This window comes from Tetrapisispora phaffii, chromosome 7, assembly GCF_000236905.1.
Source record: "Tetrapisispora phaffii CBS 4417 chromosome 7, complete genome".
NCBI classification, from domain to species: Eukaryota; Fungi; Ascomycota; class Saccharomycetes; order Saccharomycetales; family Saccharomycetaceae; genus Tetrapisispora; species Tetrapisispora phaffii.
In genome coordinates, this window is record NC_016526.1 from 92,873 (window position 1) to 113,417 (window position 20,545).

Consider the following 20,545-nt stretch of genomic DNA (forward strand, 5'->3'; position numbering starts at 1 on the left):
GAAGACATATAAGACACTCGATGTAACTTTATTAATGAACACCACCACCCGACCACTACACACACACACACACACCTAACCCATCAGAGTGGTCCATTAACTGACACTTCCATTGTCGACTGACACTTCTGTCTCTTGTTTCTTTACTGCGCACACAGCAACCGACACGCAACGTATTCAGTGATCTTCCGCGTTAACGTGTAATTTTGAAAAACCGAAATGGGAAAACAACGATTTAACATTAAAATAAATAAGTAAACTGAGAATTGTAATTGAAAAGAGTTTATTTGTCTATAAATTAAGGCTATCAAATGGTATTATAGGTTACTGTTGTAGATACTGGCAGATAATAGCGGCCAAGAGCTTTCTATTGTTATATATATCTTCGGAAGTTTGTTTGGTATTTGAAATTTCATCAAGCTCGTAAGCGACGGGAGTTGTTTTATTTGTAGAGATTGAAAGCAAAGAGTAGGAAAAAACAGTTGCAGTGCGCTCAGCAAGTTTACAACAATGGAGGTTCCTCAGCGCCAATTCACGAGGGAGGAGATCAATAGATGTTATCTGAGATGGCAACAGTTGCGCAATGAACATGGCGAGAACGCTCCCAATATTCCTGAGTTCATATACTTTACCAAGGTCCTGCAGGCAGCTGCTAAACAACAACATACTCTGAAGCAACAGCAGCTTTCCAGTGACACTGATCAGAACAATGCTGCTCAATCCGCTGCACCAGGAACAACTGGTCCTAATATCATAACTCAAGAGCCAATGGTAGTAAATAACAGGAATGATTCTGGTAGAAACCCGAATATGAATGATTTGTCTCCAACGTCTTCACAATCAATACCGACAAAGCAAGGATATACCGATGCCCGAGGTGATAACACAAAAGGGTTAAACCAGAATTCAATGCCATTGACTTCAACGGGGAATGAACAAAACTCAAAAACACAAAACATACTAGGACAGGCTCCAACACCAGGAGCAGGCGATCACTCTGCATTTAATAGTAAAACACAAATGAACCAACATCAGCAACAGCAACAGCAGCAACAGCAACAGCAGCAACAGCAACAGCAGCAGCAACAACCGTTAGGAAGAATTGCGTTCGATCAAGCGCACGTATTGAAAGCTCAAGTTACAGCCCTGAAATGTTTGGTTAATAAACAACCAATATTAGAAACCTATCAAGTGGCTATAAATAATTCTATAAAAAACCAACCGGACTTCAGAAAACTGTTGAAAAGTTTGAGTGACCATTTGAAAGTGAAAACCATTAAACAACAATCCTTATCCCAATCACAGACAGAAGGCCAAGAACAACTTCAAATCCAGTCAAAAGCTCAACAGAACCAGGTAAGCCAACAAAATTTGCAAACTCCATCAAATATTCCAGCATATCAAGCTCCCCCACATCAACAGGAGAATGTCAGCAAACCTGCAGGTAAACGAGCTCAAAATACAAATAATGGAGGAGTTGACAATAATAACAATATGAAAACTGAGCTAAATAGGGGAAATATAAATCAAACACAAAATCTAGCGCAATTATCACGCAATGCATCAAGTTCCCAAATTAATAATACAGATCAGATATCGAAAAAAGTTGTTAATTTAGATATTGTTGGAAAGGAAGGAAGTATACCTTTTCAATCCGAGATCAAGCCTGAACTTAAACCAACTCCAGTGATCCTTGATGAAGAACCACCAAAGCATGAGATACCTATTCCATTTACGATGTTTAAAAAATTACATCCAACCATCGAAAGAGTAGAAGAAATAGAAAACCCGGACGTGATGGTGGACTCATTTACATTACCTGATTTAGACGATAGGCCAGTCAGCTACGATGCTCTTTTTTCTACACCAAATAACGTAGCAAGTACTATTGAACCTGGTTTATTACCACCCGGTGTAGATATCCATGGAATTACAGAATTGTATCAAACGTTGATTGCATTAAATATCGATACCACCGTTGATAATTGCTTATCCGAATTATTAAATGAAGATCTTGATTCAAAATCGAAAGAAGATGCTCAGTATGATTATTATGCATTGCAATCATTGCCACTTCAGAAGGCTGTAAGAGGTCATCTTTTGGAATTCGAATGGCACCAAAATAACCTTTTAACTAACAGTTATCCTAACTTTTTGTCTAAAATGAGAAACGTTAATATACAAGATGCAATTATGACAGAGGAATTATATTATAAAAATCAAGTCCAACAAAATGAAAAAGAGAGAGTTGGAAAAGCGAAGCAATTAGAAGCCGTAACTAAATTGTCATCAAATCTCTATACTAAGAATATTGATAGAAGATCGAAACGTATTAAATTTGGTCACAAATTGATTAATGCTCATACCAATTACGAAAAAGAAGAACAGAAAAGAATCGAAAGACAAGCCAAAGAACGTTTACAAGCTTTGAAAGCTAACGATGAAGAGGCTTATATAAAATTATTGGATCAAACAAAAGATACAAGAATTACGCATTTGTTAAAACAAACAAATTCCTTTTTAGATTCTTTAGCCGTAGCGGTTAAAGATCAACAAAAGCATACAAAAAATATGATTGATTCACATACCCATGATGAACAAGGAGAACTTCCAGAACTTACGAAACTAGATTCGAATACTGTATCTGACAATGATGATGAAACTAATGATAATGTCGATTATTATAGTGTTGCTCATAAAATACAGGAAGTTATCAAAGTTCAACCATCAATTTTAGTTGGCGGTACCTTAAAAGAATATCAATTGAAAGGTTTACAATGGATGGTATCCTTATTTAACAATCATCTTAATGGTATCCTGGCAGATGAAATGGGTTTGGGTAAGACTATTCAAACCATCTCTTTGTTAACTTATTTATATGAAGTGAAGCAGGTACATGGTCCATTTTTAGTTATTGTACCATTATCTACTATGACAAATTGGAGTACTGAATTTGAGAAATGGGCTCCCACATTGAGAACTATTTCTTTTAAAGGTTCACCAAATGAAAGAAAAATGAAACAAGCATACATTAAGAATGGCGATTTTGACGTTGTTCTAACAACATTTGAGTATATTATTAAAGAAAAAGCATTATTATCGAAGATTAAATGGATTCATATGGTTATTGATGAAGGTCATAGAATGAAAAATGCTCAGTCTAAACTTTCCTTAACTTTAAACACATTCTACCATTCAGATTATAGGTTGATCTTAACAGGTACACCATTACAAAATAATTTACCTGAATTATGGGCATTATTGAATTTCGTTTTACCAAAAATTTTCAACTCAGTAAAATCTTTTGATGAATGGTTTAATACACCATTTGCAAACACCGGAGGTCAGGATAAAATTGATCTGACAGAAGAAGAAACACTTTTGATTATTAGAAGATTACACAAAGTTTTAAGACCATTTTTATTGCGTCGTTTGAAGAAAGATGTAGAAAAGGACTTACCAGATAAGGTTGAAAAAGTAATTAAATGTAAAATGAGCGCATTACAAAAGACTATGTATGAACAAATGTTAAAGCATCGTCGTTTGTTTGTCGGGGAGCAGGTAAACAAGAAGATGGTTGGGTTACGTGGTTTCAATAACCAACTTATGCAATTAAAAAAAATTTGTAACCATCCTTTTGTATTTGAAGCTGTCGAAGACCAAATCAACCCATCAAGAGAGACAAACGATGAAATTTGGAGGGTTGCTGGTAAGTTTGAATTATTGGAACGTGTTCTACCTAAGTTAAAAGCTACTGGCCACAGAGTTTTGATTTTTTTCCAAATGACCCAAATTATGGATATAATGGAAGACTTTTTAAGATACAGCAATTTGAAGTATTTGAGACTAGATGGTCATACAAAGGCAGATGAGCGTAGTGAAATGTTACCCTTGTTTAACAAACCCGACTCTGATTATTTTTGTTTTATTCTATCAACAAGAGCTGGTGGTTTAGGTTTGAATTTACAAACTGCAGACACTGTTATTATCTTCGACACAGATTGGAACCCACATCAAGATTTACAAGCACAAGATCGTGCTCATAGAATCGGTCAAAAGAATGAAGTTAGGATCTTAAGATTAATTACTGAAAATTCTGTTGAAGAAGTCATTTTAGAGAAAGCACATAAAAAATTGGACATTGATGGTAAAGTTATTCAAGCAGGTAAGTTTGATAATAAATCTACAGCTGAAGAACAAGAAGCATTATTAAGATCTTTACTTGAAGCAGAAGATGCTCGTAAGAGAAGAAGGGAAGAAGGTCTTGATGATGAAGGTGAAGAGATGGATGACAAAGAATTAAATGATTTATTGGCAAGAAGCAGTGACGAACTTGTAGTTTTTGCAAAATTAGATGAAGAACGTGCTCGTTCAGACTTAGAAAAAGGTATTACTGAAAGATTATTCGATTCATCTGAGTTACCAGAAATTTACCGCCAAGACATGGGTGTTGAAATTGAGAAGGAAGAAGCAGAAAAGAAAAAGGAATATCATGGTAAAAGAGCTAACAGGAAAATCCAGACATACTCCGATTCCCAATCTGAAGCTCAATGGTTGAAACAATTTGAGGTTAGTGACGGCGAAGACGGCCCTAGCCATTACGATGAAGAAGGTCGCGATCGTTACAATGAAATAGGTCCTAACCCTCATGCTGAAGGTAGTACTAACACTGATACTGAAGAAGGTGCCAATGATGACAACGAAAATGAATTTAACGATATTGCTATGGAGGTAGACTCAACCATTAAATCAGAAAGTGATGAAAAGAAACGTAAACTAGAAATCAATTATGAAGTTTCTAAAAAACCAAAGCTTGATGAAGAAGTAGTTCCAGAAGACACTAGTGTCACAGCAAGAGATAACAATGTGAGTGCAGACTCCCTAAACAAACACCCTCTAACCAGTACTGATGTTGATAGACATGCTTTGTCTGATCATGAAGATACATACAGCGACCAACCAGATTTACTTGCAACAAAAGGTAAAGGCCGTGGGAGAGGCAGAGGCCGTGGCAGACCTCGCGGTCGCGGTCGCGGTCGACCTCGAGGACGTGGAACTGGAAGAGGTGGAATGTCTGCTACTTCAAAGCGTGGGTTGAATTTCATTCGTAACCCAACATCCTCATCAGAACCTTTAGCAAAAAGAGAAGAGATATCCAAATTAGCGGAAACATTATATAACTATGCTTTCAACTATAAAAACTCTGATGGAAGGAATCTTTCCGACATATTTATGGTAAAACCTTCCAAGAGGTTATATCCTGACTACTACATGATTATTAAATACCCAATGGCTTTGGAAAACATTAAGACTCACTCTGAAACTTATGCATACAATAATACCTCCGAAATTTTAGAAGATTTCCATTTAATTTTTTCTAATGCCAGAATATATAATCATGAGGATTCCTTGGTTTATAAAGACTCCTTGGAATTAGAGAAAGCAATTCAAGAAGAATACAAAAAACTGACTGGGGACACTGCAGAACTAGATTTCAGTACGTTCGAAGAACACTACTGTAGCAAACCTTTATCTGAACTAGCTACACAGGAACAAAAACCTGATGGAAAAACCAAATCAATGATTGCAGAATCACAAGATAAAGAAGAGACAAAAGCAGCCTCTCCACAAGACATACCACGCAATCCAGAAATAAAAAAAGCAAATGAGAAGAGTAATGAAGATAAGCCACAAGATAATTTAACCACATCTGATTCACTCGAGAGCACTTCAGATTCCAAAGAAGAAACAACTGGACTTTTAGTCAAAGAAACCACAGAAGGTTAGCTTCAAGTTCCACATTACGGAGGAACTCAACAGTTTCTCCACATTATACATCCCATGTATAGTTTGTATTTCAAGTTAATTCGTTACATGTATTTAGTAATATAATAGTTGTATCATTATTAGCCATCTCTATATGCACATATCCATGTAGAAGTAAGACGGGAGCTATACATTAGTTTCGTTTAAAGAGTTCATTCGTGACTGCAAAATCTTACATATCTTGCAGAAGCAAATTCGGTAATAGTAGCACCGTCGAAAACTGAAATGTTTCTAATCATTTAAGGATAGTCAAGACCATTAAATAAGACTAATTAAGTTGTGGTATCAATTGCTTGCGACTCAGTTATGGCTTCGAATGTGATTTGGAAGGTCATTATTTAAACACTCATTGCCACCAGTTCATAGAAATATATCAAATATATAACGTTACCAATGTCTCAAGGAAGAAAAGCTGCTGAAAGGTTAAGTGGAAAGATAGTTTTAATTACTGGCGCCTCTTCAGGCATTGGCGAAGCTACTGCGATTGACTATTTAGAGGCTACTAATGGCGATATAAAGTTAATTTTAACAGCTAGAAGATTTGAGGTTTTAAAAACTTTGAAGGGTAAGATCGCTAAAGACTATCCAAAGGCAAGTGTTCACATCGAGACATTAGATGTCACTCGAACAGAAACTATTGAACCATTTATTGCCAATTTACCAGAAGAATTCAAAAGCATCGATATCCTTATTAACAATGCTGGCAAGGCTCTTGGATCTGATGCCGTTGGCTCCATTGATACTGAGGATATCAGGGGTATGATGGACACTAATGTCATTGGACTAATCGCTATGACACAAGCTGTCCTTCCTATTATGAAGGCCAAAAATTCAGGTGATATTGTCAACCTTGGTTCCATTGCTGGGTTGGATGCATACCCTACTGGATCAATTTATTGTGCCTCCAAGTTTGCAGTCAGAGGATTCACTCACAGTTTAAGAAAAGAATTAATCAACACTAAGATCAGGGTTTTTTTGATAGCTCCTGGTTTAGTTGAAACTGAATTTTCTGTAGTCAGATATAAAGGTGATAAGAATGCAGCCGATTCTGTTTATAATAACCTAGAGCCATTGAGTGCTGAAGATATCTCTGATTTGATTGTTTATTCCACTTCAAGAAGACAAAATACAGTAGTTGCAGATACATTGATCTTTCCAACATGCCAAGCTTCTGCTTCCCATATCTATCGCGAGACTATATAAATAGATTAACTGAGGATATAACATTAGTGCTGAAATATATAAGTGCATATATACCTAAATATCCACATAACCAGACGTAGGGGTACATATGTATAATCATTATTTACTAGGAATTATTCCAGAGCTGATTCCAGATGATCCAAGTACTTCTGAAATGCATGATAGTCCATGCTACTCTCCATGCCTTCATACCTTATAACCTCTACAAAATACTTTTCATAATTATCCAAAACAGTTGATATATTTGTAAGACAGCCTGCTTTCTCTATCAAATATTCAAACGTTGTATGTTTATCCCATCCTTGTTCTTTCATAACTTCAGGCAAAAATGTAGCACTGACGATACTCTTTGATATCGGATCTCTGTATTTCAACTCAATTCCATGTTTCCCAATGATCCAGTCATTGATGTTACCATTCTTGTGATTTGATTTATTGCTGTAGATTGTTGTAAAACTATGTAAAATATTGCAAGTACACTTCAACCTCGGCAATTCCTTCTCTTCAATACTTGGGAATCTGGAGTCTTCCAAGGCAGCAATCAACGTGTATTTATATATCCCTTCCAGTAGAGGTAGCTTAGCAAAAGTACCAATACACCCCCTTAAAGCATAATCATCGTCATTACTGAATGGTAAGCTTCTCTTCTTCTTCTTCTTCCAAGTTATGAACAACGACTTAGGGACAGAATGATCTAGTAATCTATAATTGGGATATGCATTTAAACATATCTTGTTGAATATCTCTTTGCATTGTTTAGCATTGTATTCTTCACTGGGGTTCCTGAAGTAGTGATAAAGTGTCCACATAGAGAACAAAACATATGGAGAGCCCTCATCTAAACCTACAGAAGACATCTTTGTAACACAAGCAATGCCTACTATACAGATTGGTTCCTTTCATGTATAACACTGTCTGTATTTTAGCAATACAACCTTTTAATATCCAGTTTATCTTATAAGCTCGTTCTGCGATTACAGTTTTGACGGGAACTATTTATAACACTTTCTTGCCTAAAAGAATCTTACAATGGTTGCATGTAGGTGTCCAGGTTGGGTATTTGTAAAAGCTAGATCAGGATATTCTGTAAGAAGAAGGTGTTCCCTTGAATTTAAGTATCGATTTGTTGCCAGGCGATTTTAAAGTTGAGCAGTGAGATCAGAATTGAAAGGACGGTCAACAGTTGCGATTTACTGGAATAGACAAGATAGTTTGAACTGAGTTTGATAATTGCTAATTACTATTTGCAATGTTAGTCGGTACTATATTGAGAGTTGTATTTATTTGCTTACAACTGCGCTCTTCAGCTGCTTCGAATGAGAATAATTTTTATGATGACAATCCATACATCATGGAACTCACAGGGAAGAATTTTGATAAAGTTATAGATAATACCAATTATACAACAATGGTGGAGTTTTATGCCCCTTGGTGTGGCTATTGTCAGAAGTTCAAACCTGTTATGGAGCAAGTCAGTAAGAAATTGAATGGATTGATGAACGTTGCAGCTGTAAATTGTGATTTGAGCATCAATAAGAGATTATGCTCCGAACAAGGTATTGAAGGGTTCCCCACCGTGCTATTTTATAGCCCTATGCGGATCAACATTTCTGTCACTTATGAGGATAGAACTCTTTTCAAGAGGCCAGCCAAACAGTTATATAGTGGTGAGAGGAAAGTGGCACCTATAATGAATTATGCATATACAAAGATAGTGAATTATGCGAAGAAGGTTACCGCTACAAAGACAATAGAAAAGATTTTAGGACAGAAAGCCTCTGTCGATGGCAAAACACAAAGTAGAGATCTGAAAATGATGTTGTTCTCTGAGAAAGACAAGGTTTTCCCATTGCTGAAGGCCATTGCAATCGACTGGCTGGGAATCATGGACGTATACCTAGTAGCTAAAACCAGATTGACAGCTTTTATGGCCGAGCATTCTGCATTAAAGGAATCTCATCCAAATATTTCCTTGTACTTAGAAGAACTACTCGCTCACCAAATTGAACATAAGACCAAGAAGGACAGAAGACTTGTGGTCTTTGATACGGCAAATGATATATACTACGAGTATGATGGCGACTCTTTCAACAAGCCCGAGATTGCTCAATTCGTTACAGAGAAGTTTGGCAAAGTTCCACTCGAAGGGCCAACAAGTAAGAAGCACAAAATGATAGAGAGCATTCTTACAGGCAAGAATCACAATGCAAAGAGCAGAGGTACACGCAAAAGCAGAGAAAAGAGTAAGAATAAGAGAGTTCATGACGAGTTGTAGGAGAGCCATAGCACTGCATCCACAACGAAAATCATTTACTACCCAGGCTTGCACCGACTATGGTACCTATATAGAAGTATATTATTGATATATAACCGCAACATCCACCACGTATCCACTGAATCACAGCTGTTTTATCCACTGACGACGACCGATTCAACCAGCTCAATGGTGATAAAGTGTACATGTTACCCGGAGACACAGCCTAAAGTCTCCATTTTACGTTGATTTTGACAGTGGCTGGCCATTAGGACCTGGACAGTAATCAACAACTCTGGGGTAGAACCAAAGGGTTATATAAGAGTTAAGGTGTTCCAAGAGGGTCTCAATGAGAGATAAGTCACTTTTCAATGGACGACAAAGTTTTCTAGCTGTCTTTGTTGTTCATTGGAGTAACAATCAATCTATAGTTGAGCGAGATATTTTACGACTGATAACAGAAGATAGATAATGTTGACTAAATATTTTATGAAAGTAGTCGTGAGGTTCAATCCATTCGGCAAAGAAGGTATGTATACTGGTGAATTTGTACGCTCTTATTCCTGTTCTGTTTTTACTAACTGATATCTGTATGTTTGCACACATTACCGTTGAAAAAATAGCCAAGACTGCCAGACTGTTCCTTGGCTCAATTCCACCCCATCAAAGACAGCAAGGCACCACGATCCAGAACAAACTACTGACTGAAGGGTCTTCAGAGAAGCCGCTGCTTAAAGTGATATTTAAAGACAAGAAAGAGATGGAAGCTGACCCTACAACCATGTCTTTCCAAGAAGTATCAAATCTATTTGATAGACATTCGAAAAAACTAGCATTGAAGGAGACCATCGAGAAACAATAGTCCCATTCAGAAAACAACCCAATTGCAAAATAGTTGCACGTCCCCTTTCCATTTCCAATGATCCTTCGATTTTATCTCGACATGAACCACTCAATTCAGTGTATAGTCGGGACTTTCGACCCCACTCTCACAGCAAAGAAAACCTGTATATAATGCAACCCGTATATAATGCAACCTGTAATTAATATAATCACAATATTACTCGAAGTGCACCCACTTGCTTCAACTTAAACTTGTATATCACCAGTTGCTTTGCATGTTGTCCATATCTCTTTACATAGGTAAGCAATTTTTAGAGCTTAAGCTGTGAAAAATTTTAGAGATGAGATGAGATGAGATATAAGAAGTTGATAAAGTGTCAATGCTCGACGGATTTATGTTACGTTGGTTGGTCTTCAGCTGCTAAGGACCAGGGTATACTAGACTAGTGTGGTTAAAAGTGTGATTCTTAGAGCTATGTCCTATTACTTTAAAAATTTGAAGCCTGGCCAAGAGCCTGATGACAACAGTGAAGATGATTTAGAGAATATTTTAAGCAATAGAAAACAACATGAAATAGGCTCTGAAGAGAGTGACGATGAATTGAAAACCTTGTCCTTTGCCTCTCTGAAGAAAGCTAATGTTGTGTTGAGTGAAGAAGAGCGGATGGAGGCTAAGAAAGTATCTAAAAAGCCTAAGTTGGCAGAAAAGAAGTCTAGATATAAGCAATCTGAAGAAGTGGTTGAAGACCGTCATACTAAACATTTTAAAGAGGGATCTTTTGATAACGACAGTGATCTAAGCGGTAGCGATGATGATAGCGGAAGTGATATTGGGTTCTTTGAAGAAGATGGAGTAAAATCATCTCATAAGGACAAATCCAACAATAAAAGACACAAGCATGCACCAACCGAACATTCATCAAAGAAACGTGTCTCTAAAATCAGAGAAATACCTGGCCTAGATACCAGTAGGGGTAAGAGAAACTTATATCAGGATATTAGATTCGATAAGTCAATGGGTGAGGCAACAGATATCAATGTGATCAGAAATCGTTATCAGTTTTTAGATGAATACAGGCAGAATGAAATCGATGAGTTGGACGCTTTGCTGCATGATCGTAAATTTATAAGTAAGATATCAGAGTATGAGAAGGCTGACATGGAGGAGAAACTGAGAAGTATGATGTCGAGAATGCAATCGATTAAAAACAGAGACTTGGAAAGAAAGATTGTTAAAGACTACGAAAACGAGTTGAATAAAGATAACAAGACTAGATTCCATTTGAAGGAGTCTGATAAACGTAAGGTTATACAGAAATGGAAGTTTGAACATATGAAGAATAAACAAAGAGAGAAGGTAATGGAGAGAAAGAGAAAGAAAAGACTTGGTAAGGAATTCAAGCAATTCGAATTTCACCAGCAGAGATAATAACAACAATATTATAGTTAGTATATGTATTCTGAAAGATATATTTATATATTTCGTAACTTAAATTGCATAATCATTTGATATCATTCCCACCATTGGCAAGCCAATCTGCCATCGAGCCCTTATAAATTCCAGTCTTATGATAACCATTCTGTTCCGCAGTTATAGCTGCATTGGTTGCTCTTATACCTTTAGCACAAAAGAATACGAGCTCTTTGTCTTCATTAGGCTTATCAAACTTGAACTTGTTGTAGAACTGATCTTTCGACAAGCTCATAGCTTCTGGAGATGAATTCCAAGGGATATTGATAGCTCCTGGAATTCTTGATTCATTCAATTCATGAGGCTCACGAACATCGACCAACGCCTTATTGCTTTCCAATTTATCCTTACCTAGCACAATACCTTTTACATCATGGAAACTATAAATGGCTTGTTTTAATAGATACTTTGATGTGCTAATACCTCTGAAAGCCAATGCACTGCCCACTGGCTTTATCATCATGGGGCACTTTAAAATCGTTGTACTTACTGGATTGAAGTTCATGGAAAGTTGTCTCTATGGGTATAACCGTGAAGTCCTTATATATAGATATCTCAACTTATCTATCTGCTTTCTTAAATTGTTTCTTAGTTTCTTTTAAATCATCAACTCAACAAGGTTAAATTTTAAGCAATGAAGCAAGAATGATATTTGTTTGAATGTTATTGCCTATTAAGAAGAAGTTACAAATAGCTATTTAATTTGAAATGTAACACTTCCCATATACTATCTGCCAAGCTAAATCAACCTGATGATACAGTATAGTAATTAGTGCACCATTTATTGGTTAGTATTTAAAATATCTTTTACATATTTGAATTTCACAACGCTATATAGAGGTGACTACAAATGACTCAATTGTACTATCAATTGTTATTTATATAATAGGATATAGGGAACATCTGTTGCATTGTGCAAATGACTTTGGGCGACTAGGTGACCTGTTTTGTTGAATATATTAATAAATAAGCCTGCTCTTTTAATACTGTTTCATTATCAACAATAGTTATCATGGAATCGTTAAATTTCACCCATTGGTTATTAGCTAACTTACAACTACATATATAATGACCTTCATTCACTGTGCCAGTATGACATATGACGCCGATTAGTTCATATATTATATCGCTATCGTCTGGACTGTCTATGGTTTCATTCGAGGAAGTTTGGCAATAATCATTCATTCTCAAATATGGAGGATACTCTATCGAATCATTTAGTTTACTACTCTGTCCATTTAGTTTATGCTCAAATCTTTTTAATTGTAACAATAGAACAGGAGGTAATTTTGAAATAGTCAATTGTTTAAGTGCACCCTGGGGTCCCCCACAATTACTACAATGGAAAGTGAAATCTTTCAATTCTTCTTTCATATGAAAACTATTAAGACACTCATATAAAGTTTTCTTATCCTTAAGATCTAATGATAGATCCATATAGGCCTCTGTAGTAGTTTTGGATTCTTTCCTACAATTGGCACATTCTATAGTACTCTCCAAGAAACCTTGGAACACTTTGTGGTAAATACAATTACATAGCTGATGAGTATCCTTTGGTACTTCAATTGTGTTATTGTTCAATTTGTATTCGGAATGTATTCTATTCATCAGAAATTGCCAAAATTCATGGGCGTCTTGTTGTGAATAACCGACTAAATCTTCATTAATCTTCCACGTACAATTCAATATATCAATCAAACCGCCATTTTTATCATCAACAGCTTTCTTTTGCGTCTTACCATATAGTTCAAACACTACTGAATCCAAAGCACAGGATAGACACGATACAGGATCACGTATTTTACATTCTTTATAATGAGTTTGATTGAAAGAATGTTTCAAAAAATACGGATTACGAACCAGGCATTGTATTATGCAACTCATGTAACAAGTTGAACCCATATTAACTAGCCCAGATAATCCATCCTTACGATCATAACTAGGAAAGGATGTATTTTCAGCGATATAATTCCAATTTTTACCTACAATAGAAAAATTGATCTCTTCAGAATCACCTACATAATCATCACAGATAAAACAATACAACAGACCATTACTCGAGTTTATACCAAATATATGTCCAACTTTCTTGTGATGTGCTATAAAGTGCACAGAATTCCAACAACCACAGTATCCACATTGCAAACACATAAATGTAGAACCGTTGTCAATATTGTGACAATCTGAGCATTTCTTAATATTCAAATACTTATCTTTAGCGTCAGAATGCATTAGGATATATTTCGTAGCATTGCATGCTTTCAAAACACCATCTCTAGAGTTAGGATTAGATAAAACATGATTAATATGTTGACACGAGCTCATCTTATTTGACGTCTTTTCATTAACATTAAACTATCTCGTAAGCTCTTCCAATCTCAATACGAGTTCTTTTCTGGTAATATTAATACTTTGAATTCGTACAACAGGTAGCAGAAACAATTAAAGGATTTAATCAAACTCGGACACAATCAGCTATTCAAGTTAGGGAACTTAAATAACAGATAGGCCGTTCTTTTAAAATAGAAAACTCTACAAATACACGTCGACAAACGGTTATTTCAATTCTTCTAACCAATTCTGAGATCCACTTCTACAACCGTTCCAATTTAAACCAAATATCAACCTTTCTTGACCTTTTTGATCTGAAATTTTTTTCTTGTGAGTTCATTAAATGTTGAAATTATGCGATGAGGTTCTTAAAGTGAAAAATATCGACTTTTGATGGTTGATTTTACATTGCTCATAAATGAAAATTTACGTATAAAGTAGATGCCTGTTATCGATCTATAGGTATTGATTGGCAAGATCGAGTTGTGTTATTTATGGTTGAGGGAGTTTTAGTCTGCGAAACTTGGTCTAGGAGGAGTGAAACGCACGAGCACTGAGTATCAAGAAGGATATGAATTACTGGATTGTTTTAGTTTTAATTTAGAGGTCTTTAACGTTAATTAATAGGTTCAACACAATGTCTAAGAAGATTTTGATGTTACACGGGCTTGGTCAGTCGGGGGAATATTTTTGTTCAAAGACTAAAGGGTTTAGACAAGCTTTGGAGAACGAAGGTTATGAGTTAGTATATGCAACTGCTCCAAATTGTTATACGCCTGCTGACATGCCAGATGAGTATTCAGAGGTATTGGAGGGACATGATGACGACAGAGTCCATGCTTGGATTGAGGACGATAAAAATAACAATACTTATAAACTTCCACAATCAACCTTTGATTACCTGCACGATTTGGTGATACAAGAGGGTCCATTTATAGGGGTTGTGGGTTTCAGTCAAGGTGCCGGTGTGGCCGGTTATTTAGCAACTAACTTTAATGAATTACTAAATTTAACCGATGAGCAACAACCTTTGTTGAAGTTCATCATGCTTTTCTCTGGGTTCAGATTGTTACCGCAACAATATCAAGCTCAATATGATAACAATTTGATCACCATTCCTACATTACATGTGCAAGGAACACTAGATACAATTACGGAATTTTCTAGAGTAGAAGAATTATACAATTCTTGTGATATGCAAAAGAGAACTTTTCTAAAGCATGGTGGTGGTCATTATATCCCTAACTCTAAAGGTTTCTTGAAAAAAGTCACCGAATGGCTTAATGAGTTAACTTAATCCTATGAGAACTTCATTTTCGTTTATATTTCACATAAGTCATGCATCTACTTAATATTTAAATAAATTTCTTATTATTAACTACAAAACATAAAGTGATGGTCTTGTTTCATATGTAACAATCATATTATGCAAAAATGATGGTCAAATAAAGTTCTTGTAATGCTCAGGATTCTCTTCCACGACACCTACATCAGCTTGTTCTAAATCCAACCATGTCACATTTTGGAACTCTAAATTCCCATATGTTTGTTTCTTTAAGTCTGTGTCTACAGTAGTAAGCAAAGAAATTGCATCATAACCACCTGCACCAGGAACCATACCGGTCAAGACACCTTTTAATGTTAAACATTTATCTAATAATTGAGTTTGGACTTCAGGTTCAATATCAGCACCCGATTCTTTAGTTATTAATCTAAAATTCTCACGAATAACAGAAACAGCATTTTTAATATTAGCAAATTCTGGATGAGACATGACATTTTCATGATCAGTCTCTAAAGTTTTTATTAATGCTTTATATTTAGTCTCATCATTATCATGTAATTCATTTAATTCGGTGATAAATTTAATAAAATTTCTATTTCCTTCATCGATTTTAGTATATATTTCCAAACTACGTGGCAAATTACTTTCATACCATTGTTTGACTTTAGCAACCAACTTAGGAGTTTCAGAGCCACTATTCACATCACCCATGATTAACCTGAGACCGTGTGGTAAACGAATGACATCATTTTTGATACCCCAATCTGTGTTATCAACTAGTTTAGTCAATGCTTCTTGGTAATCTTTTAGGTCATCTCCTTGGAAGGTTTCTGGCAAATTTGTAATTAACTCTTGAACAAATCTTCTGTATACAATAGAGCCATAAGTAGCAGCAGCAACGTCAAAACCACTACCAACCTTTCCTTGGGCTTGACAATGTGCAACCTGAGTCAAATTATGAATTTGATTCAAATCCTTGGCTGATGTCACATCTAAGGAATTGTTGAAGACGGAAATTAAAGCAGTTGTGACCACAGTGACCAAACCAGCAGAAGAACCCAACCCTGTTTTTGGAACTTCAGTGATGGTATTCTTATGGAAATTAAAATGTTTGAATTGGTTCCTCTTAATATCTGAATCGTTTTGAGAATGATAACCTGCATCTGAGAATATTTCAATATTAATATCTGGAGTAGCAGACAACGTAGGTTTAAAGTAATTGAAAACATTGAAGAGTGCCATCTTCAAGAACGGATTCTTCAATCCATTGACTTCTTCGGGAAAGAAGCCACCATTTAAATATTTCATATCGAATACCCATTGATCATTATTGAATTGACTACTAGAGACTGTAACATGTATTTTATTAGCATCAACTTTATCTTCCAAACTAGTAGTGTTAACGACAGAGTGCATCCTTGAAGAAAGGGCAATGACATATGAGATGTATTTAGGATCTAATACTAGATACCCACCAGCAAGCATAGCTTTACCAGGAGCACTAAACGCTTTGCTTCCATTAACCATCGTAGACCAAATATATTATCGTAAAAGTTCAATAAAAGTTCCTTATCTCGTTTAATCGATGCCTCGTGGTATAAAACAATCTGTAAACCACTATATTAAAAACAAAACTGACTGAGCTAACTGAATCAATGCTAACATAAGTAACTTATGCAAACAATCCTTCCAGATCTTGCTAAACTTTTCAATAAATTCAGATCCTTCTTTAAGTATTGAATCTTTTTGAAATTTGTATACGCAAATATCTAAAAACTAAAAGTTATATTTCCCAGACAATAGGATTTAAATATATATTTGTATTAATAGCTACATGGAATGTTTATATGAGCAATGCTTTGAAGCTACTGATCAGAGATAAGAGGTTGAACGTTTTGCATAATAACTGATAGATATAAGCATCAACTTTAAACAACGGTATTAATGTTACTATGCATGACAATAGCGTTGTGATCAGTTATTTTGATCCATTTGATAATTTTGAGAATGTTAGATCTGAGTTTATGCAATTGGTGCCATTTCAGAATGTACACTGGAAGGCAAGTAATGGTAATATCAGAACAGTAGATAGTTTACCAGTCGATTTTGTTGTAGAAGGTTCTGGTGATTCAAAAGTTGATGTCCATTCTTCCAATTTACCATTCATTAGACTTTTGGTTGTTTCGTGTAAGTCTATAGATGAATATAGGGCTAAGGTGCGTCCGTTAGTTAAACATTGGTTGTCTTCTACTGTTACCGAGGATGGACACCAAATGGCTTCCACGCCCATGATATTCTTATATGCAAACACAGAAGTGGTTGATTCAAATTTGTTTAAGTCTGTGTCTTTGATCGATAAATTCTCAAAGGATTTCCCAACAACAAAAACTCTAGAAATAAAATCAGTTTACAAGTCACCAAAGGAGAGGGAGGAGTTTTGGCTGCATTTTGCTAATCAATTGAGAAACTCTATATTAAACAATTTCCAAGAAAGATTAAATGAATATGATCGAAAACTAAAGGATAATAAAGATTTTTTTGAAGGGCTGTTGTTGAGAGAGAAATTAATGGCTTTATACTTGTCATTTAAAATAAATGAAGAGGCCACTGTTCAGTTAAATGAGATCAGAAAGTCAGTAGTAAAGAAAGATAAAGTCAACCTTCCAAAGGGTGAGCTAGAAATACCATCAGAATCTGAGCCGTTTTACACTGCCGATTCAATTGTGGATATGTTAAAGAATAGAACAATAACTGAATTTAAATTATACAGATATTTTTTTGTGCAAAAATATAAACTGATATTGACAAATGCAAACAAGAACCAACAGTGCATTGACATTTTCAAGTTAATTCGTGAATTTATCAAATATATTGATACATCCTACAATGACTACGAAGATAAATTGAAATTTGACTACCAGTTTTTATCTTCAGCCATTAAAATGTTACCAAAGGATGAAACGTCTGACTCTTCTATATTTTATGAAATTAATGCAGAAATTCTATTATTATCTAGGGATATATGGTTACATGGAGTTGCTCTTCAATCAAATATGCATATTACTGGAAAATCATCATGGGGGGATGAACAAATTAAATATAAATTTGATATCACACAGGACACATTTAGCAATGAGGAAACGTTCCAAGAGAACTTTTTAATAAAGACGAAGGAAATTCTGACCTTTTATAACAAGGCTTCTATAACACGCCAAAGAATTGTTGACATATTGTCAATTGAGATTGGTTGTTTACACTATGAAAGGGGTGAATTTGAAAAAGCAGTAGCTATATTTCTATCTTGTTACGAATATTACACACAAACAAATTGGAATGCTATTGGTTTAAACATATTAAAAATATTTGTGGATTCTTTGAGCAGCTGTGAGCATTTATCGACTTTAACTATTGAAGCTGAAGATGTCCCTGTTACGACAGCATTAGGAAATGCATATTTAAACATAATTGAATTAGTGGATGATTTAGAGGAGAAAAAAGATTGGTGGAAAAAATTTCTGGAGATCCAAGAAAAATACTCAACCGATTTAGTGCATTCTACAGACAACCTTTTCAACTTGGAAATAATTCCAAATGTAAAGTTATGTGATGCAAATGTATATGGCTGCGATATTATTTTATCGAATAAAGGATTTCCAGAGGATATTAAAGCAGATTCAATAATATTAACGTTAAAAAACAATCAGGATATGTTTATATTATTCACTCAAAACGATATAACCATTACAAAGGAATCAAAATATATCAACCTAAATTGTTCAAATATCATATATGGATCATTTGAGGTTGTATCTTTAGAAATACTTTTTAAAGGTACTACTTTCATAAAAGAATTTGATAACGAAAATGGCTCCATAAATATCAATATTGTGCATATGTATTATCAATCCCAAGTTAATGTTGATATCTGCCGGTCCAAAGAATTATCTTTAACATCCAATACTCTACAATTAATATTAGACAATTGTGATGAATTAGATTTACTTGAAATTGAAATATCTGTTGAGCAACTGAATGAAAGAATTCCAATAAGTTTCTCAAAGGATAAAACTTTATCTAAAATCTCATTTACTAAAGATAGTGTGGTTAAGAGTCTCGATTACTATTGCAAATCTCAACTCAAATCATTTAACTTAAAAGTGCACTCAAATTTCAAGAAGAAAATTTCTGATACTACGTATAGTGAAACGAAATTTGTGAAAATAGATGCGTACTTACCTGTATCTGTTTCTGTCGAAGAAATATTCAAGAAGGAGTTTTTATGCTTTAAGTTTCACTTGAATTCATCATTGAAAGCAAACCCCGTTCTACTATATAGTTCAAGTTTAACAGCACCAAAAGATAAAAGTTGTTTCTCAATATATGGAGATTTCAAACCAGAAACTCCAATTACTTTATCTGATGATATAACAAATAGTTGTATGAACTGCTATACTGTTAAATCAAGTGAAAAATTCAACGAGGATGATATATTCTCATTATGTGTGAAATATATGTCGTGCAAAAAGCAACTAGATACCTTAGTAACTGAAGCTATTTTAGTTGAAGGCAATATAGAGTGGTTTGAAGATTTTGAGAAATGGAAGATTTTCTGGAGAGATGATTTGTTACCAATGTTAAAATATAATTATGAGGAATTTGAAAATAGTAATAAAATAATTATCGAGGAAGGTTGTTTCGATATTAAAAGTATTGCAAGATCCCTAAAGATGTTATCAATGGAGTCTACTGTAAGTTCAAAAATCTTAAAATGTTTGATGGATCTCTCGGCAGGTATCATAATGAATCAAATTGATATCAGAGCATACACAAAAAATATAGAACCGGATGAATTTTTAGTACCTGTTGAATTTCCAAGATTTGAACACTTTTTCCATATTTCTTTTGAACCAATAGAAAGTTTCAAGTATTTAAATGTTACAAATCCTGTAAAATTTAAACTCAAAGTTAAAAATATGAGTGATCTCTGGAATAAAGAACCAACCGATGAATGTTTTAAAATTGCTATTGTCAATAATAACAAATGGTTAATACATGGCAAAAAGAGTACCAACATAACTAGGCCTGAACTAGAATTGGACTTAGTACTTATACCACTAGAGAGAGGTTACTTAGATTTGCCAAAAGTTGGTATCACCAATAAACATGGTGAAATGATAAAATTAGATAATGCAAATTCAAATGCTATATTCTTAGTTCTATGATGAAAGCCAAACTTTAAGGTAAAGTAATAAAATGACTATATTACAATTAAAATTTAGATGATTCAAGGCAATATACTTAAATAAATATTTAAAAATGCATATACTATAAG

The 20,545-nt window shown here is 34.8% G+C and overlaps 11 protein-coding genes across 11 annotated transcripts; 7 read left to right on the top strand and 4 right to left on the bottom strand.

The window, feature by feature from the left end:
* Nucleotides 1-510: 510 nt before the first annotated feature.
* Nucleotides 511-5,787, top strand: SNF2 (SWI/SNF catalytic subunit SNF2; the record flags this gene model as incomplete). Its single annotated transcript, XM_003686271.1, has 1 exon — nt 511-5,787. The coding sequence occupies one exon, from the start codon at nt 511-513 to the stop codon at nt 5,785-5,787; it is 5,277 nt and encodes a 1,758-aa protein (XP_003686319.1).
* A 432-nt stretch (nt 5,788-6,219) lies between these two features.
* On the top strand, nt 6,220-7,029 carry ORA1 (oxidoreductase; the record flags this gene model as incomplete). The annotated part of the gene is made up of 1 exon (XM_003686272.1): nt 6,220-7,029. One exon carries the CDS (start codon nt 6,220-6,222, stop codon nt 7,027-7,029), a length of 810 nt encoding a protein of 269 aa, XP_003686320.1.
* A 113-nt stretch (nt 7,030-7,142) lies between these two features.
* On the bottom strand, nt 7,143-7,886 carry TPHA0G00510 (uncharacterized protein; the record flags this gene model as incomplete). Its single annotated transcript, XM_003686273.1, has 1 exon — nt 7,143-7,886. One exon carries the CDS (start codon nt 7,884-7,886, stop codon nt 7,143-7,145), a length of 744 nt encoding a protein of 247 aa, XP_003686321.1.
* A 392-nt stretch (nt 7,887-8,278) lies between these two features.
* Nucleotides 8,279-9,304, top strand: MPD1 (protein disulfide isomerase MPD1; the record flags this gene model as incomplete). The annotated part of the gene is made up of 1 exon (XM_003686274.1): nt 8,279-9,304. One exon carries the CDS (start codon nt 8,279-8,281, stop codon nt 9,302-9,304), a length of 1,026 nt encoding a protein of 341 aa, XP_003686322.1.
* A 450-nt stretch (nt 9,305-9,754) lies between these two features.
* MRPL44 (mitochondrial 54S ribosomal protein mL53) lies at nt 9,755-10,145 on the top strand (the record flags this gene model as incomplete). Its single annotated transcript, XM_003686275.1, has 2 exons — nt 9,755-9,812; nt 9,907-10,145. The coding sequence occupies 2 exons, from the start codon at nt 9,755-9,757 to the stop codon at nt 10,143-10,145; spliced, it is 297 nt and encodes a 98-aa protein (XP_003686323.1).
* A 456-nt stretch (nt 10,146-10,601) lies between these two features.
* Nucleotides 10,602-11,555, top strand: RRP36 (rRNA-processing protein RRP36; the record flags this gene model as incomplete). The annotated part of the gene is made up of 1 exon (XM_003686276.1): nt 10,602-11,555. One exon carries the CDS (start codon nt 10,602-10,604, stop codon nt 11,553-11,555), a length of 954 nt encoding a protein of 317 aa, XP_003686324.1.
* A 73-nt stretch (nt 11,556-11,628) lies between these two features.
* On the bottom strand, nt 11,629-12,102 carry TPHA0G00550 (uncharacterized protein; the record flags this gene model as incomplete). The annotated part of the gene is made up of 1 exon (XM_003686277.1): nt 11,629-12,102. One exon carries the CDS (start codon nt 12,100-12,102, stop codon nt 11,629-11,631), a length of 474 nt encoding a protein of 157 aa, XP_003686325.1.
* Nucleotides 12,103-12,530: 428 nt separating this feature from the next.
* On the bottom strand, nt 12,531-13,922 carry UBP8 (ubiquitin-specific protease UBP8; the record flags this gene model as incomplete). Its single annotated transcript, XM_003686278.1, has 1 exon — nt 12,531-13,922. One exon carries the CDS (start codon nt 13,920-13,922, stop codon nt 12,531-12,533), a length of 1,392 nt encoding a protein of 463 aa, XP_003686326.1.
* Nucleotides 13,923-14,565: 643 nt separating this feature from the next.
* Nucleotides 14,566-15,225, top strand: FSH2 (putative serine hydrolase; the record flags this gene model as incomplete). The annotated part of the gene is made up of 1 exon (XM_003686279.1): nt 14,566-15,225. The coding sequence occupies one exon, from the start codon at nt 14,566-14,568 to the stop codon at nt 15,223-15,225; it is 660 nt and encodes a 219-aa protein (XP_003686327.1).
* A 144-nt stretch (nt 15,226-15,369) lies between these two features.
* ERG8 (phosphomevalonate kinase) lies at nt 15,370-16,740 on the bottom strand (the record flags this gene model as incomplete). The annotated part of the gene is made up of 1 exon (XM_003686280.1): nt 15,370-16,740. One exon carries the CDS (start codon nt 16,738-16,740, stop codon nt 15,370-15,372), a length of 1,371 nt encoding a protein of 456 aa, XP_003686328.1.
* A 425-nt stretch (nt 16,741-17,165) lies between these two features.
* TRS130 (transport protein particle complex II subunit TRS130) lies at nt 17,166-20,435 on the top strand (the record flags this gene model as incomplete). Its single annotated transcript, XM_003686281.1, has 1 exon — nt 17,166-20,435. The coding sequence occupies one exon, from the start codon at nt 17,166-17,168 to the stop codon at nt 20,433-20,435; it is 3,270 nt and encodes a 1,089-aa protein (XP_003686329.1).
* Nucleotides 20,436-20,545: the final 110 nt, after the last annotated feature.